The sequence below is a fragment of the Leucoraja erinacea genome, unplaced genomic scaffold (assembly GCF_028641065.1).
Source record: "Leucoraja erinacea ecotype New England unplaced genomic scaffold, Leri_hhj_1 Leri_187S, whole genome shotgun sequence".
Lineage (NCBI taxonomy): Eukaryota > Metazoa > Chordata > Chondrichthyes > Rajiformes > Rajidae > Leucoraja > Leucoraja erinaceus.
The window spans coordinates 35,001-55,323 of record NW_026576088.1 but is presented as its reverse complement, the minus strand read 5'-3'; the positions used below and the strand labels follow the sequence as shown (position 1 = coordinate 55,323).

At 51.2% G+C, this 20,323-nt stretch overlaps 1 protein-coding gene across 1 annotated transcript in view; it reads right to left on the bottom strand.

Annotated features, from left to right (window-relative positions):
* Positions 1-20,323, bottom strand: part of LOC129716209 (dysferlin-like) — a 189,924-nt gene that overhangs the window by 138,408 nt on the left and 31,193 nt on the right. The window contains exons 11-14 of the mRNA XM_055666080.1: positions 19,538-19,693; positions 9,095-9,226; positions 5,410-5,576; positions 3,962-4,076 (exon numbers count right to left, since the gene is read on the bottom strand). Coding sequence (XP_055522055.1) covers positions 3,962-4,076; positions 5,410-5,576; positions 9,095-9,226; positions 19,538-19,693 — 570 coding nt within the window. The remainder of the gene's footprint in view (positions 1-3,961; positions 4,077-5,409; positions 5,577-9,094; positions 9,227-19,537; positions 19,694-20,323) is intronic.

Here is a 20,323-nt window from a genome sequence, read left to right as displayed (position 1 = left end):
CTGCCTTCTCCACATACCCCGGCACCCGCACTAATCAAGATTCTATCTGTCCCTGCCTTCAAAATATCCACTGACTTGGCCTCCACAGCCGTCTGTGGCAAATAACTCCACAGATTCACCACCCTCTGATGAAATAAATGTCTCTTCATCTCTTTCGGAAAAGAACACTCTTTAAACCTGGGGCTATGACCTCACGTCCGTGACTCTCCCACTAGTGGAAACATCCTCTATCCATCGTGGATCCTAGCGGACCCAAGTCCAAAGAGTCTTGGAACCTTTAACCCAAGGATCTCTTCAAAAAATTGGTAGATCTAACTATTTACAATATATATGAATGATTTAGATGATGAAATGAATAGTAACACTTGCAAACTTGCAGATGACACAAATCTGGGTGGCAGTGTTAACTGCGAAGAGGATGCTAGGAGGTTGCAGGGTGACTTGGACAGGTTGGGTGAGTGGGCAGATGCATGGCAGATGCAGTATAATGTAAATAAATGTGAGGTTATCCACTTTGGCGGCAAGTACAAGGAGGCAGATTATTATCTCAATGGTGTCTGATTAGGAATAAGGGAGGTGCAACGAGACCTGGGTGTCCTTGTACACCAGTCACTGCAAGTAAGCATGCAGGTACAGCAGGCAGTGGAGAAAGCTAATGGCACATTGGCCTTCACAACGAGAGAATTTGAATATAGGGGTAAAGAGGTTCTTCTGCAGTTGTACAGGGCCCTGTTGAGGCATCTGGAGTATTGTGTACAGTTTTGGTCTCCAAATTTGAGGAAGGACATCCTTGTGATTGAGGCAGTGCAGCGTAGATTCACGAGATTGATCCCTGGGATGGCGGGACCGTCATATGAGGAAAGATTCAAAAGGACTAGGCTTGTATTGACTGGAGTTTAGAAGGATGAGGGGGATTCTTAGATAAACATGTAAAATTATAAAAGGACTGGACAAGTTAGATGCAGGAAAAACGTTCCCAATGTTGGGCGAGTCCAGAACCAGGGGCCACAGTCTAAGAATAAAGGGGAGGCCATTTAAAACTGCGATGAGAAAATACTTTTTCACCCAGAGTTGTGAATTTGTGTAGAGAGGGTGGTGGAGGCCAAGTCACTGGATGGATTTAAGAGAGAGTTAGATAGAGATCTAGGGGCTAGTGGAATCAAGGGATATGGGGAGAAGGCAGGCACGGGTTATTGATTGGGGACGATCAGCCATGATCACAATGAATTGCGGTGCTGGCTCGAAGGTAAATGGTAGGGAATTGAAGAATGTAGGTGAACAGAGGGATCTGGGAATAACTGTGCACAGTTCCCTGAAAGTGGAATCTCATGTAGATAGGGTGGTAAAGAAAGCTTTTGGTGTGCTGGCCTTTATAAATCAGAGCATTGAGTAAATAAGTTGGGATGTAATGTTAAAATTGTACAAGGCATTGGTGAGGCCAATTCTGGAGTATGGTGTACAATTTTGGTCGCCTAATTATAGGATAGATGTCAACAAAATAGAGAGAGTACAGAGGAGATTTACTAGAATGTTGCCTGGGTTTCAGCAACTAAGTTACAGAAAAAGGTTGAACAAGTTAGGGCTTTATTCTTTGGAGCGCAGAAGGTTAAGGGGGGACTTGATAAAGGTTTTTAAAATGATGAGAGGGATAGACAGAGTTGACGTGGAAAAGCTTTTCCCACTGAGAGTAGGGAAGATTCAAACAAGGGGACATGACTTCAGAATTAATGGACAGAGGTTTAGGGGTAACATGAGGGGGAACTTCTTTACTCAGAGAGTGGTGGCTGTGTGGAATGAGCTTCCAGTGAAGGTGGTGGAGGCAGGTTCGTTTTTATCATTTAAAAATAAATTGGATAGTTATATGGACGGGAAGGGAATGGAAGGGTTATGGTCTGAGCGCAGGTGTATGGGACTAGGGGAGATTATGTGTTCGGCACGGACTAGAAGGGTCGAGATGGCCTGTTTCCGTGCTGTAATTGTTGTATGGTTATATGGTTATATGAAGGACCGGATGGCCTCCTCCTGCACCTATTGTCTATGTTTCTATCCCTGGAGAATGTTGCAGAACGAGATCTCTGGAGAGATCATGTTCAAAAGTGATAGGAGCAGACTTAGGTCATTTGGCCCCTCAATAGACAATGAACAATAGGTGAAGGAGGAGGCCATTCGGCCCTTCTAGCCAGCACTGCCATTCAATGTGATCATGGCTGATCATCTACAATCAGTACCCCGTTCCTGCCTTCTCCCCATATCCCCTGATTCTGCTATTTTTAAGAGCCCTATCTAGCTCTCTCTTGAAAGCATCCAGAGAACCGGCCTCCACCGCCCTCTGTGGCAGAGAATTCCACAGACTCACAACTCTCTGTGAGAAAAAGTGTTTCCTCGTCTCCGTTCTAAATGGCTTACTCCTTATTCTTAAACTGTGGCCCCTGGTTCTGGACTCCCCCAACATCGGGAACATGTTTCCTGCCTGTAGCGTGTCCAAGCCCTTAACAATCTTATATGTTTCAATGAGATGCCCTCTCATTCTTCTAAACTCCAGAGTGTACAAGCCCAGTTGCTCCATTCTCCCAGCATATGACAGTCCCGCCAAGTCTACTCCGCCATACACTCATGGCTGATTTATCTCTCCCTCCTAACGCCAAGGTGGTCCCTAGGCAGGTGGGACTAGTGTAGATGGAGCATGTTGGCCGGTGTGGGCAAGTTAGGTCCATGGGGCGTTCTGCACATTGTGCATTGACCGAGCTGACTGTCCTCCTGTTTACACGCTGCTTGACTCGATGACTCTCTGGTGAGTCAGATGGGCAGGGTGGTGAAGAAGGCACTTGGCACATTGGCCTTCATTGGGAACGGTACATTATGTGGTGGCACCGTGGCACAGCAGTTACATAGAAACAGAAAATAGGTGCAGGAGTAGGCCATTCGGCCCTTCGAGCCAGCACTGCCATTCATTGTGATCATGGCTGATCGTCCCCAATCAATAACCCGTGCCTGCCTTCTCCCCATATCCCTTGACTCCACCAGCCCCTAGAGCTAGATGTAACTCTCTCTTAAATCCATCCAGTGACTTGGCCTCCACTGCCCTCTGTGGCAGGGAATTCCACAAATTCACAACTCTCTGGGTGAAAACGTTTTTTCTCACCTCAGTCTTAAATGGCCTCCCCTTTATTCTAAGACTGTGGCCCCTGGTTCTGGACTCGCCCAACATTGGGAACATTTTTCCTGCAGTAGATTTGCCGCCTCACAGCACAAGGGACCCAGGTTCGATCCCGACTATGGGCGCTGTCTGTACGGAGTCTCCCCGTCCCCTGCCTGGGTTTTCGCCAGGTACTCCGGTTTCCTCCCACACTCCAAAGACTTGTTCAGGTTTGTAGTTTGACAAAAATGCTGGAGAAACTCAGCGGGTGCAGCAGCATCTATGGAGCGAAGGAAATAGGCAACGTTTCGGGTCGAGACCCGTCTTCAGACTGATGGGAGGAGAACTTCTTCAAAATCGGCATACCTTGAGAAGATTTCGCAGTGGAGTAGACCAAATGTTTAAGAAGGAACTGCAGATGCTGGAAAATCGAAGGAAGACAAAAATGCTGGAGAAACTCAACGGGTGAGGCAGCATCTATGGAGCGAAGGAAATAGGCAGGAAGGAAATCAATTTGAAGAAGGGTTTCGGCCCGAAACGTTGCCTATTTCCTTCGCTCCATAGATGCTGCTGCACCCGCTGAGTTTCTCCAGCATTTTTCCTACCTTCGATTTTCCAGCATCTGCAGTTCCTTCTTAAACAGGCTTGTGGTTTAATTGGTTTCGGTAAAAGATTGTGAATTTTCCCTTGTGAGTAGGATAGTGCTAGTGTACGGGATGATCGCTGGTCAGCGCGGACTCGGTGAGCCGAAGGGCCTGTTTCCGTGCTGTATCTCTAAAGTCTAAAGCCTACAGAATTGTACCGTGTCTTCATGAGCTGACTTACGATGTCGGAGTAGGCGTCTGACATCTGGATCCACTGCCCACCCGGCAGACGTAACTGGTTCTCAAACACCTCCTCCACGAAAGTCATGTGGCCCGCATCAACATCATACAGCAGACTGCAATCCAGAGCAACACCAGTGTTAGAGAGCAGAGACCACACACACACACACGCACACACACACACACCACACAGTGACTGGCACATGCACACACACGCACACACACACGCACACGCACACGCACACGCACACGCACACACGCACACACACACAGATAGCACACACACATAGCACACACGTGCACGCACACACACATACACACACAGCACACACACTACACATGTGTGCCTGCCCACACGCGCACACACGCGCACACACACGCACACACACACACACACACACGCACACATACACACACACACACGCACGGGGGGGGGGGACAGGGCAAGAGGGGGGGTAGCGCTGTCTGAGTGAAAATTCACACGGTGCAAAGCCAAGGTGATACAGACACACACCATGATGAACAAGAAGGTTGGTACTGTAATTAAGGCGGCTAAAGCACAGTGTATGGTAAGTCCTTTAAAAGAGTGGGGAGGGGGGTGGGGAAGGAGGGAGAGCAGGGAGAAGGAGTGGAGACAACTTTTAAGAAGCCAGAGATACACGGCTGTGAAGTTCGGCGGACATTTAACATTACCGGTCGGTTATCCTTGGTTCTGAACACTACTGCCTATGCTTTTTTTTCCCAATGAGACAATGAAGTTCACCGGTCAGCACAGGCTACAACCTACGAGAACCTCCGACCTCCTGGCGACCCACTAGGACTTCCTGGTGACCCACCTTTGGCACGAGAATTCTCGCTACTCTCCATGGCGGTTTCATTCTGGACGCCGTTAATTTTTCAACTTGTCGTAAAAATTCGCGGCGATCATAATGAGGCCGTGACCAGTTCCCAGAACGCGGAAATTCCTCGCGAACATGTGGCGACCGCATAGCCTCCTGCAGTCGCCTAAAAAGTTGCTTAAAAGTTGCTGTGCTACAGGTCTCTCCGTTGCCGAACCAGCAGGTCGAGGAACAGCTTCTTTCCGGCCGCTGTCACTCTACTAAACAACGTACCTCGGTGCCAATCACCCCCCCCCCCCCCCCCCCCCCCCCCCCCCGACACTTATTTTTTTTTTTTTATTCAAATCGTTTGCTATGTCGCTCTTCAAGGGAGATGCTAAATGCATTTCGTTGTCTCTGTACTGTACACTGACAATGACAATTAAAATTGAATCTGAATCTGAATCTGAATTAAGGACCCATTGCTTTCTCCACACGACCTTCCCCTCCACCTACTCCAGCATCTGAATGAATAATGAATGAAAGAATACGTTTATTGGCCAAGGATTCACATACAAGGAATTTGCCTTGGTGCTCCGCCCGCAAGTGGCAATGACAAAATGATACTCACGTTTTCTCGGGACTGATGAACCAGTCCCCGGCCCAAGCCCAGCCTGTGGAAGGTCGGAAGGAGTCCTTAGGCAGCTTGATCTTTCCGGTAACGTTGGTGAATTTGGGGTATGTGAGGCCGGTCGTGCCCCAATTACCCACCAGTGCCAGCTTGACCTGATTTTCATACTGTGTGCAAAAAAAAATGGACTTCCGTCAGCGAGCCGAGGCTTTTATTTTTTTGTATTTCATTTTAGAGATACAGCGCGGAAACAGGCCCTTTGGCCCACCGAGCCCGCACCGACCAGCGATCCCCGCACACTAGCACTATCCTACACACACTAGGGACAATTTACACATGCACCAAGCCAATTAACCTGCAAACCTGCACGTCTTTGGAGTGTGGGAGGAAACCGAGTAAACTGAGAAAACCCACGCAGGTCACGGGGAGAACGTGCAAACTCCGTACAGACAGCGCCCGTGGTCGGGATGGAACCCGGGTCTCTGGCGCTGCAAGCTCTGTAAGGCAGAAACACCGTGGTTTCTAACACTCAAGATCGACACAAAAAGTAGGTTTCTGGCTGAAGAAGGGTCTCGGCCCGAAAACATTCCACCCATTCCTTCTCTCCAGAGATAACGCCCGTCACGCTGAGTTACTCCAGCTTTTTGTGTCTATCTTCAGTTTAAACCAGCATCTGCTGTTCCTTCCTACACATTCCAAAACCCAAGGATCTACATCAGTGAATTGGCGTGAAGGACAGACCAGGGCGGCTGCCTTACAGCGCCGGAGATATGGGTTCGATCCTGACCACGGGTGCTGTCTGTACGGAGTTTGCACGTTCTCCCCGTGACCTGCGTGGGTTTTCTCCGGGTGCTCCGGTTTCCTCCCACACTGCAAAGACGTGCAGGTCCAGTTTATAATTTTACCGAAGCCAATTAACCTACAAACCTGCACTGTCTTTGGGAGGAAACCGGAGCACCCGGAGAAAACCCACGCAGGTCACGGGGAGAACGTGCAAACTCCGTACAGACAGCACCCGTAGTCAGGTTCGAACCTGGGTCTCTGGCGCTGTGAGGCAGCAACTCTACCGCTGCGCCACCGTGCCGATATTATTGAGGTGTACAAGATCATGAGGGGCATGGATAAAGTGAATGCTGATAGTCTTTTTCCCAGGCAAGAGGATTCTAAAACAAGAGGGCACAGGCTTAAGGTGAGAGGGGAGAGATTTAAGAGGGACCTCAGGGGGGCAACATTTTCACTCAGGGGTCAGTTCCTATTTTGAATGAGCTACAGAAACAGATCCAATGAAGATTTTCAAAAGCATTTATCAAAATTATTACCACAATGTTTAAAAAAAACCGTTGGACGGGTACATGGATAGGACAGGTTTGGAGAGATATGGGCCAAACGCACACTGGTGGGGCTAGTGTAGATGGGACATGTGTTGGCTGCTATGGGCAAGTTGGGCCGAAGGGCCTGTTTCCACGCTGTTTCACTGTGAGACCCCCTGTATGAGTTGGATTGCTCTTCCAAGGAAGGGTTTAGGGGGCTATGGGCCAAGTGCCAACATACAGGACTGGCCCATGGTAGACATGGATAAGGTGGGCTGAATGGCTTGCTGACTCTAACTCACTATCATCTGGTTTGAGCTACTGAGAGGTCCTCACTCTCCCCTTTCTGTCCCTATTTCAGGTTTTCACTGGTCACCAGTACCCTGACCTTAGGGGTACTCGAACCCAAGGGTGTGAGCTACAGGGAGAGGTCGAGTAGGCTGGGACTCTATTTCTTGGAGAGCAGGAGGATGAGGGGTGAACTCATAGAGGGATTCATAATCATGAGAGGAATAGATCGGGCAGTTGGGGAGTCTCTCGCCCAGAGTTGGAGACCCAGGGACTAGAGGACACAGCTTTAAGGTGAGGGGGGGGAAAGATACAATAGGTACCTGAGTGGCAGCGTTTTTACACAAAGGGTGGTGGGTGTATGGAACAAGCTGCCGGAAGAGGTAGTTGAGACAGGGACTGTCCCTGGAGAGTGGATGAGGAGGCTCTGGTCAGGCCGCATTTGGAATATTCGGAGCCGTTTTGGCGCCCATATCTGAGGAAGGATGTGCTGGCTCTGGAGAGGATCCAGAGGAGGTTTACAAGAACGAACCCAGGAATGAGTGGGTTAACATAGCATGTGTCGGCACTGGGCCTGTACACACTGGGCCTGTACACACTGGGCCTGTACACACTGGGTCTGTACACACTGGGCCTGTACTCACTGGGACTGTACACACTGGGCCTGTACTCACTGGGCCTGTACACACTGGGCCTGTACTCACTGGGCCTGTACACACTGGGCCTGTACACACTGGGCCTGTACTCACTGGGCCTGTACTCACTGGGCCTGTACACACCTGGGCCTGTACACACTGGGACTGTACACACTGGGCCTGTACTCACTGGGACTGTACACACTGGGCCTGTACACACTGGGCCTGTACACACTGGGCCTGTACACACTGGGCCTGTACACACTGGGCCTGCCTGTACACACTGGGCCTGTACACACTGGGCCTGTACACACTGGGCCTGTACACACTGGGCCTGTACTACACACTGGGCCTGTACACACTGGGCCTGTACACACTGGGCCTGTACACACTGGGACTGTACACACTGGGACTGTACACACTGGGCCTGTACACACTGGGCCTGTACACACTGGGCCTGTACTCACTGGGCCTGTACACACTGGGCCTGTACACACTGGGCCTGTACACACTGGGCCTGTACACACTGGGCCTGTACTCACTGGGCCTGTACACACTGGGCCTGTACTCACTGGGCCTGTACACACTGGGCCTGTACACACTGGGCCTGTACACACTGGGCCTGTACTCACTGGGCCTGTACACACTGGGCCTGTACACACTGGGCCTGTACACACTGGGCCTGTACACACTGGGCCTGTACACACTGGGCCTGTACACACTGGGCCTGTACACACTGGGCCTGTACACACACTGGGCCTGTACTCACTGGGCCTGTACACACTGGGCCTGTACACACTGGGCCTGTACACACTGGGCCTGTACTCACTGGGCCTGTACACACTGGGCCTGTACACACTGGGCCTGTTTAGAATGTTGGGGGGGGGGGGGAGGGGGGGGGGCATCATTGGAACGTACAGAATAGTGAAAGGCTTGGATAGAGTGGATGTGGAGAGGATGTTTCCACTAGTGGGAGAGTCCAGGACTAGAGGACACAGCCTCAGAATTATAGGACGTTCTTTTAGGTAGGAGGAATGTCTTTAGTCAGAGGGTGGTGAATCTGTGGAATTCTTTGCCACAGAAGGCTGTGGAGGCCAAGTCAGTGGATATTCCTAAGGCAGAGATTGATAATTTCTGGTTAGTACGGGTGTCAGGGGTTATGGGGAGCAGGCAGGAGAATGGGGTTGGGTGGGAGAGATAGATTGAATGGCAGAATAGACTTGATGGGCCGAATGGCCTAATTCCGTTCCTATCAATTAAGACCTTACGACCTATCGGAAGGGTGAGGAAGCAGTTAGACAGGTACATGGACAGGACATGTAAGGAGGGATGTTGGCCAAACGCGGGCAGGTGGGACTAGTGGTTGGGACATGTGGGCCGAAGGGCCTGTTTCCACGCTGCGCGACGCTGCGATCCTCGCCCCGGTTACTCCACGAGGCCGGTGGGACTCACGGTCTCGGCGAAGACGGACAGCTTGCCCTCGGTGAACTGGCTGAATTCCTTGCTGTCCGTGGCCATTCCGAGCCAAATCCTCACTCGAACCTGCGCCGGGATCTTGCCGATCTTGGAACCGCCTCTTGGGTGCTGGGGATTGAAGAGGAGTAGGGCTGTAGACATTTAGCTCAGTGCATGCAGTACAGTAGACGCCCCAAGAGGAGTGTGTCCATCGAATATAGGAGCAAAGAGGTCCTTCTGCACTTGGTCTTCAAAACAAGAGGAATTAAATAAAGAGGTCCTTCTGCGGTTGTATAGGGCCCTAGTGAGACCACACCTGGAGTATTGTTTGCAGTTCTGGTCTCCAAATTTAAGGAAGGACATTCTTGCTATTGAGGGAGTGCAGCGTAGGTTTACAAGGTTAATTCCCGGGATGGCGGAACTGTCATATGGTGAGAGAATGGAGCAGCTGGGCTTGTACACTCTGGAGTTTAGAAGGATGAGAGTAGATCTTATTGAAACATATTGAAACCAAATTTTGTTTGAACCTCATGTAAGGTTCAAATGACAAATAAATGGTATTGTATTGTATTGTATTGTATTGTATTGTATAAGATTGTTAAGGGCTTGGACACGCTGGAAGCAGGAAACATGTTCCCAATGTTGAGGGAGTCCAGAACCAGGAGCCACACAGTTTAAGAATAAGGAATAAGCCATTTAGAACGGAGACGAGGAAACACTTGTTCTCACAGAGAGTGGTGAGTCTGTGGAATTCTCTGCCTCAGTGGTGGCAGCTTCTCTGGATGCTTTCAAGAGAGTGCTAGATAGTGCTCTTAAAAATAGCGGAGTCAGGGGATATGGGGAGAAGGCAGGAACGGGGTACTGATTGTGGATGATCAGCCATGATCACATTGAATGGCGGTGCTGGCTCGAAGGGCTGAATGGCCTACTCCTGCACCTATGTCTATTACTATTGTCCATGAGGCCCGTCCCACTTGCTGAATTTTACAAGCTCAGCCGGCATTATGGTCAGTTCGACATTCAGATTCAATCCAATTGTCATTTTTTTTCGGCAGACTGCCGACAACAAATGATTGACGTATCAGGTCAAGATAAATTTTGCAGCGTGACGACGTATTGACGTGCGGCGTTTTTTTCAAGTGTCGCAACATCTTTATTGTCTCCGCTGGATTTTGAAATGTTCAAAATCTTTCGGCGAAACTGATATGACGTCGGCGGTTGCCGAAAAAATCACCGTGGGACAATAGATAATAGACAATAGACAACAGGTGCAGGAGTAGGCCATTCGGCCCTTCGAGCCAGCACCACCATCCATTGTGATCATGGCTGATCGTCCCCTATCAGTAACCCGTTCCTACCTTCTCCCCATATCCCCTGACTCCGCTATCTTTAAGAGCCCTATCAAGCTCTCTCTTGAAAGCATCCAGAGAACTGGCCTCCACCGCCCTCTGAGGCAGAGAATTCCACAGACTCACAACTCTCTGTGTGAAAAAGTGTTTCCTCGTCTCCGTTCTAAATGGCTTACCCCTTATTTTTAAACTGTGGCCCCTGGTTCTGGACTCCCCCAACATCGGGAACATGTTTCCTGCCTCTAGCGTGTCCAAGCCCTTAATAATCTTATATGTTTCAACGAGATCTCCTCTCATCCTTCTAAACTCCAGAGTATACAAGCCCAGCCACTCCATTCTCTCAGCATATGACAGTCCCGCCATCCCGGGAATTAACCTTGTAAACCTACGCTGCACTCCCTCAATAGCAAGAAGGTCCTTCCTCAAATTAGGGGACCAAAACTGCACACAATACTCCAGGTGTGGTCTCACTAGGGCTCTGTACAACTGACATTGAGTTGTCATGTCAACTGTGTTTCTCATTGATGCTCCACCTGATGGATACACATGCGCTGAACAGGCCATGCAATCTAGTGAGGATAGTGGACAGATCATCCTCCAGCATAATCCTCAACACTGGGACTCCACAAGGCTGTGTTCTCAGCCCCCATCTTTACCTCTTGTAAACCCACCACTGTGCAGCCGGGTACAAATCTAATTCAATTTACAAATTCACAGACGACACCACCATTGTGGGCCGTATATCAAATGATGATGAGACAGAGTACAGGGAGGAGATCGAGAACCTCGTGTCCTGGTGTCCAGCCAACAACCTTTCTCTCAACGTCAGCAAGACAAAGGAGATAGTGATGGACGTCAGGAAGTGAAGCGGTTCACACACCCCAGTCTGCATTGACGGCGCTGAAGTGGAGATGGTTGAAAGCTTCACATTCCCAGGAGTCAATATCACCAACAACTTCTCCTGGACCACCCATACTGAAGCAACGACCAAGAAAGCACACCGACGCCTCTACTTCCTTACAAGGCTTAGAGAGTTCGGCATGTCCCCTACAACTCTCACCAACTTCTACAGATGCGCCGCAGGAAGCATTTTATCGGGATGCATCACAGCACGGTTTGGGAACAGCTCCATCCAAGACCGCAAGAAATTGCAGCGAATTGTGGACGCAGCCCAGACCATCGCACAAACCGACCTCCCTTCCATTGACTCCATCTACACCTCACGCTGCCTCGGCAAGGCCAGCAGCATCATCAAGGACCAGTCTCACCCCGGTCACTCCCTCTTCTCCCCTCTCCCATCAGGCAAGAGGTACAGAAGTGTGAAAACGCACACCTCCAGATTCAGGGACAGTTTCTTCCCGGCTGTTATCAGGCAACTGAACCATCCTCTCACCAACTAGAGAGCGGTCCTGAGCTACCATCTACCTCATTGGAGACCCTAATACTATTTTTCTGACTTTCTGGACTTTACCTTGCACTAAATGTTATTCCCTTATAAGTGACTAGTGGTGTATTACTGCAAGGCTCGGTGCTGGGACCGCAGCTATTTACAATATATATCAATGATTTAGATGAAGGGATTCAAAGTAACATCAGCAAATTTGCAGATGACACAAAGCTGGGTGGCAGTGTGAACTGTGAGGAGGATGCTATGAGAATACAGGGTGACTTGGACAGGTTGGGGGAGTGGGCAGATGCATGGCAGATGCAGTTTAATGTGGATTAATGGGAGGTTATCCAGTTCGGTAGCAAAAACAGGAAGGCGGATTATTATCTAAATGGTGTCACGTTGGGAAAAGGGGAAGTACAACGGAATCTGGGGGTCCTTGTACATCAGTCAATGAAAGTAAGCATGCAGGTACAGCAGGCATTGAAGAAAGGGAATGGCGTTCAAAACAAGAGGAATTAAGTAAAGAAGTCCTTCTGCAGTTGTATAGGGCCCTAGTGAGACAACACCTGGAGTATTGTGTGCAGTTCTGGTCTCCAAATTTAAGGAAGGACATTCTTGCTATTGAGGGAGTGCAGTGTAGGTTCACAAGGTTAATTCCCGGGATGGCGGGACTGTCATATGCTGAGAGAATGGAGTGCCTGGGCTTTTACACTCTGGAGTTTAGAAGGATGGAGAGGGTATCTTATTGAAACATATAAGATTATTAAGGTTTTGGACACGCTAGAAGCAGGAAACATGTTCCCGAAGTTTGGGGAGTCCAGAACCAGGGGCCACATTTTAAGAATAAGGAGTAAGCCATTTTACATAGAAACATAGAAATTAGGTGCAGGAGTAGGCCATTCGGCCCTTCGAGCCTGCACCGCCATTCAATATGATCATGGCTGATCATCCAACTCCATTTTGAACGGAGACTAGGAAACACTTTTTCACACAGAAAGTTGTGATTCTGTGGAATCCTTTCCCTCAGAGGGTGGTGGAGGCCGGTTCTCTGGATACTTTCAAGAGAGAGCTAGATAGGGCTCTTTAAGATAGTGGAGTCAGGAGATATGGGGAGAAGGCAGGAACGGGGTACTGATTGGGGATGATCAGCCATGATCACATTGAATGGTAGTGCTGGCTCGAAGGGCCGAAGGGCCGAATGGCCTACTCCTGCACCTATTGTCTATGGTCTATTGTCATGTATGTGTACACTGTAAATGGCTCAATTATAATCATGCATTGACTTGCCATTATCAACATATGAAGCAACAAAAGCTTTTCACTGTACCTCGGTACACGTGACAATAAACTAAACTGAAACTGATGGACTCAACTAAGAATGGACAACTCTCTCGACATGGCCCACTTTTTGTCATCCTTAAGATGTCTCTTGGTTGTATTTTCTACCCGACCCTCTCTGTTCCCCGCTCCCCCTCCTTCCCCAAGTCCACCTTCTTATAACAAATGTAAAGCACTTTGGCCAACGAGAGTTGTTTTTTTTTAAATGTGCTATGTAAATAAATGTGACTTGACTTGACTGACTTTCTCTCAGTTTTCCTCCACAGCCCCTGCCTGACCTGCTGAACATTACCCGAAACATGACTTTCTCTCAAAGTCGGATTTCCAGCAACTGCGCTGTTTTGCTTTTGATACCCAGAGCCGCTGGCCACTGAGTGGCTACCCACTCCGCAATGGCCCAGCGAGATCACTCTGTGATAGGTCGCCAGTATTCCAGCGGGAAGAACAAGGGATGCATCTCCCCCAATGGGAACACCTGCTAATGGGCACAACACTGCCCGAATGGACACGCTCCCCGAATGGACACACTCCACAATGGACACATTTTCGCCCCACACTCCTGATATTTGGGCACCCAGTACAGAGGGGGAAGGTCGGGAGGGAAGGTGGGATCTCCCTGTCCGTCTGCTCCTGGGCCTGGCTAAGATGGCCATTGGCGGGTCCAGGCAGCGGGCAGTCACCGGCTGCACCAGGGTCGACCGCCTGCACCTCTTCCGGGCCTACGTCCATGCTTGCGTGTCCCTAGAGAGGGAACACGTGGTGTACACGAGGACTCTGGAGGCCTTCCGTCAACGCTGGTCCCCGTGGGGGGTCGAATGTATTATTGATTAAAAATGTTAATATTTTAATTTGATAACTTTGTTTGTAAAATGCCAATATAGGCATTCTCTGATCGTGTTACTACTTTGTATTTTTGTTTGTTCTGAATAAAAGCATTTTGTATGGGGAAAAAAATGAACACACTCCCCAATGGGCACACTCCCCAATGGACACACTCCCCAATGTACACACTCCCCAATGGACACACTCCCCAATGGACGCACTCCCCAATGTACGCACTCCCCAATGGACACACTCCCCAAGGGACACACTCCCCAAGGGACGCACTCCCCAATGGACACACTCCCCAATGGACACACTCCCCAATGGACACACTCCCAATGGACACATCCCCAATGGACCCATTCCCCAATGGACACACTCCCCAATGGACACACCCCCCAATGGACACACTCCCCAATGGACACACTCCCAATGGACACACTCCCCAATGGACACACTCCCCAATGGACACACACTCCCCAATGGACACACTCCCAATGTACACAGGTCCCCAATGTAACACTCCCCAATGGCACACACTCCCCAATGTACACACTCCCCAATGGACACACTCCCCAATGGACACACTCCCAACACACACTCCCCAATGTACACACTCCCAACGGACACACTCCCCAATGGACACACTCCCCAACACACACACACTCCCCAATGTACACACTCCCCAATGGACACACTCCCAATGGACACACTCCCCAACTCCCAATGGACCTCCCAACGGACACACTCCCCAATGGACACACTCCCCAACCACACACTCCCCAACACACGACACTCCCCATGTACACACTCCCCAATGGACACACTCCCCCAATGGACACACTCCCCAATGGACACACTCCCCAATGGACACACTCCCAATGGACACACTCCCAATGGACATACCCCAATGGACACACTCCCCAATGGACACACTCCCCAATGGACACACTTCCCAATGGACACACTCCCCCAATGTACACACTCCCCAATGGACACACTCCCCAATGGACACACTCCCCAATGGACACACTCCCCCAATGGACACACTCCCCAACACACACACTCCCCAATGTACACACTCCCATGGACACACTCCCCCAATGGACACACTCCCAATGGACACACTCCCCAATGGACACACTCCCAATGGACACACTCCCAATGGACTCATACCCCAATGGACACACTCCCCAATGGACACACACTCCCCAATGGATGTCACACCCCCCAATGGACACACTCCCAATGGACACATTCCCCAACCACACACCCCCCAATGGACACACCTCCCCAATGGACACACTCCCCAATGGACACACTCCCAATGGACACACTCCCCAATGGACACACTCCCCAACACAACACACTCCCCAATGGACACACTCCCAATGGACACACACTCCCCAATTTGTTCCCCAATGGACACACTCCCCAATGGACACACTCCCCCAACACACACACTCCCCAATGGACACACTCCCAATGGACACACTCCCAATGGACATACTCCCAATGGACACACACTCCCCAATGGACACACTCCCCAATGGACACACTCCCCCAATGGACACACACACTCCCCAATGGACACACTCCCCAATGGACACACTCCCCAGTGGACACACTCCCCAACACACACACTCCCCAATGGACACACTCCCCAATGGACACACTCCCCAACGCACACACTCCCCAATGGACACACTCCCCAACACACACACACTCCCCAATGGACACACACTCCCCAATGGACACACTCCCAATGGACACACTCCCCCATACACACACTCCCCAATGGACACACTCCCCAACGCACACACTCCCCAATGGACACACTCCCCAATGGACACACTCCCCACACTCCCCAATGGACACACTCCCCAATGGACACACTCCCCAATGGACACACTCCCCAATGACACACTCCCCAATGTACACACTCCCCAACACACACACTCCCCAATGGACACACTCCCCAATGGACACACTCCCCAATGGACACACTCCCCAATGGACACATTCCCCAATGTGCACACTCCCCAATGGACACACTCCCCAATGGACACACTCCCCAATGGACACACTCCCCAATGTACACACTTCCCCAATGGACACACTCCCCCAATGGACACACACACCCCCAATGAACACACTCCCCAATGGACACATTCCCCAATGTACACACTCCCCAATGTACACACTCCCCAATGGACACACTCCCCAATGTACACACTCCCCCAATGGACACACCCCCCAATGGACACACTCCCCAATGGACACATTCCCCAATGTGCACACTCCCCAATGGACACACTCCCCAACGGACACACTCCCCAATGGACACACTCCCCAATGGACACACTCCCCAATGGACACACTTCCCCAATGTACACACTCCCCAATGGACACATTCCCCAATGTACACATTCCCCTCCCCAATGGACACATTCCCCAATGGACACACTCCCCAATGGACACACTCCCCAATGTACACATTAGACACACTCCCCAATGGACACACTCCCCAATGGACACACTCCCCAATTGACACACTCCCCAACACACACACTCCCAATGGACACACTCCCAATGGACACACTCCCAATGGACACTCCCAATGTACACACTCCCCAACACACACACTCCCCAATGGACACACTCCCCAATGGACACACTCCCAATGGACACACACTCCCCAATGGACACACTCCCCACCGGACACACTCCCCAATGGACACACTCCCCAACGGACACACTCCCCAATGGACACACTCCCCAATGGACACACTCCCCAATGGACACACTCCCCAACACACACACTCCCCAATGGACACACTCCCCAACAGACACACCCCCCAATGGACACACTCCCCAATGGACACACTCCCCAATGGACACACTCCCCAATGGACACACTCCCCAACGCACACACTCCCCAACGCACACACTCCCCAACACACACACTCCCCAACGGACACACTCCCCAATGCACACACTCCCCAATGGACACACTCCCCAATGGACACACTCCCCAATGGACCCACTCCCCCCAACGGACACACTCCCCAATGGACACACTCCCCAATGGACACACTCCCCAATGGACACACTCCCCAATGGACACACTCCCCAATGGACACACTCCCCAATGGACACACTCCCCAATGGACACACTCCCCAATGGACACACTCCCCAATGGACACACTCCCCAATGGACACACTCCCCAATGGACACACTCCCCAATGCACACACTCCCCAACACACACACTCCCCAACACACACACCCCCAATGGACACACTCCCCAATGGACACACTCCCCAATACACACACACACTCCCCAACACACACACTCCCCAATGGACACACACTCCCCAATGGACACACTCCCCAATGGACACACTCCCCAACGGACACACTCCCCAATGGTACACACTCCCCAATGTACACACTCCCCAATGGACACACTCCCCAATGGACACACTCCCCAATGGACACACTCCCCAACGGACACACTCCCCAATGGACACATTCCCCAAATGGACACACTCCCCCAATGGACACACCCCCCAATGGACACACGCCCCAATGTACACCCTCCCCAACGCACACACTCCCCAATGGACACACTCCCCAATGCACACACTCCCCAATGTACACACTCCCCAATGTACACACTCCCCAAAGGACACACTCCCCAACACACACCCTCCCAATGGACACACTCCCCAATGGACACACTCCCCAATGGACACACTCCCCAATGGACACACTCCCCAATGGACACACTCCCCAACGAACACACTCCCCAATGGACACACTCCCCAATTGGACACACTCCCCCACACACACACTCCCCAATGGACACACTCCCCAATGGACACACTCCCCATTGGACACACTCCCCACTGGACACACTCCCCAACGGACACACTCCCCAATGGACACACTCCCCAATGGACACACTCCCCAATGTACACACTCCCCAATGAACACACTCCCCAACGCACACATTCCCCAATGGACACACTCCCCAATGGACACACTCCCCAATGGACACACTCCCCAACGGACACACTCCCCAATGGACACACCCCCCAATGGACACATTCCCCCAACACACACACTCCCCAATGTACACACTCCCCAATGGACACACTCCCAATGGACACACTCCCCAATGGACACACTCCCCAATGGGACACCTCCCCAACACACACACCCCAATGGACACACTCCCCAATGGACACACTCCCAATGGACACACTCCCCAATGGACACACTCCCCAATGGACACACTCCCCAATGGACACACTCCCCAATGGACACACTCCCCCATGGACACACTCCCCAATGTACACACTCCCCAACACACACACTCCCCAATGGACACACTCCCCAACACACACACTCCCCAATGTACACACTCCCCAATGTACACACTCCCCAATGGACACATTCCCCAATGTACACACTCCCCAATGGACACACTCCCCAATGTACACACTCCCCACACACACACACTCCCCAATGGACACACTCCCCAACACACACACTCCCCCCAATGTACACACTCCCCAATGTACACACTCCCCAATGGACACATTCCCCAACGGACACACTCCCCAATGTACACACTCCCCAATGGACACATTCCCCAATGTACACACTCCCCAATGGACACACTCCCCAATGGACACACTCCCCAATGCACACACTCCCCAATGGACACACTCCCCAATGGACACACTCCCCAATGTACACATTCCCCAATGGACACATTCCCCAATGTACACACTCCCCAATGGACACATTCCCCAATGGACACACTCCCCAATGGACACACTCCCCAATGGACACACTCCCAATAGACACACTCCCCAATGTACACACTCCGCAATGTACACACTCCCCAATGGCACACTCCCCATTGGACACACTCCCCAATGGACCCACTCCCAATGACACACTCCCAATAGACACACTCCCAATGGACACACTCCCCAATGGACACACACTCCCAATGGACACACCCCCCTCCCCAATGGACACACTCCCCAATGGACACACTCCCCAATGGACACACTCCCCAATGTACACACTCCCAACACACACACTCCCCAATGGACACACTCCCCAATGGACACACTCCCCAACGGACACACTCCCCAATGTACACATTCCCCAATGGACACATTCCCCAATGTACACACTCCCAATGGACACACTCCCCAATGGACACACTCCCCAATGGACACATTCCCCAATGTACACACTCCCCAATGTACACACTCCCCAATGGACACACTCCCCAATGTACACACTCCCAATGGACACACTCCCAATGGACACACTCCCCAATGGACACACTCCCAATGGACACACTCCCAATGGACACACTCCCAATGGACACACTCCCAATGGACACCATTCAACGGACACACTCCCCAATGGACACACTCCCCAATGGACACACTCCCAATGGACACCATTCAATGGACACAGCACCATCCCCACCGAGTGCCACCAGCCTCTCACCTTGAGGTAGATGGTCTGCAAGGCTCCGCAGTGTTTACCGTGACAGCTGGGACTTCTCCTGGAGTAGAGGACCTCGTGAGCAGGAATCCGATGGTAGGCGATCCGTCGGTCTCCTTGGAGCATCCAGATCACAATGTCAGGCAGACTGTTCTGGGGCTACGAGAGAGAAACAGATCAGTCCGCTCACCCCTACACAGTGGCTCAGCAACACCCTCTTCCCCTCTGATATCCTCAGGGCAGCTTCAATTCAACAATTTCAGGGTTTCCTCCTCATCTCCTTTCTGAAACTACTTCCTTTTATTCCACTCAGTTCGATCAGTCCAACCTGATCTTCCGGTGGCTCAGCACTTCAACTCCCCCTCCCATTCCAATTCCAACCTTTCAGTCCTGGGCCTCCTCCATGGCCAGCGTGAGTCCCACCGCAAATTGGAGGAGAAGCATCTCATATTTCAATAGACAATAGACAATAGGTGCAGGAGGAGGCCATTCGGCCCTTCGAGTCAGCACCACCATTCAATGTGATCATGGCTGATCATCCCCAATCCATACCCCGTTCCTGCCTTCTCCCCATATCCCCTGACTCCGCTAATTTTAAGAGCCCCATCTGGCTCTCTCTTGAAAGCATCCAGAGAACCTGAACTCCACCGCCCTCTGAGGCAGAGAACTCCACAGACTCACCACTCTCACCGGAGACGAGAAAAATTGTTTCCTCGTCTCCGTTCTAAATGGCTTACTCCTTATTCTTAAACAGTGGCCCCTGGTTTTGGACTCCCCCAACATCGGGAA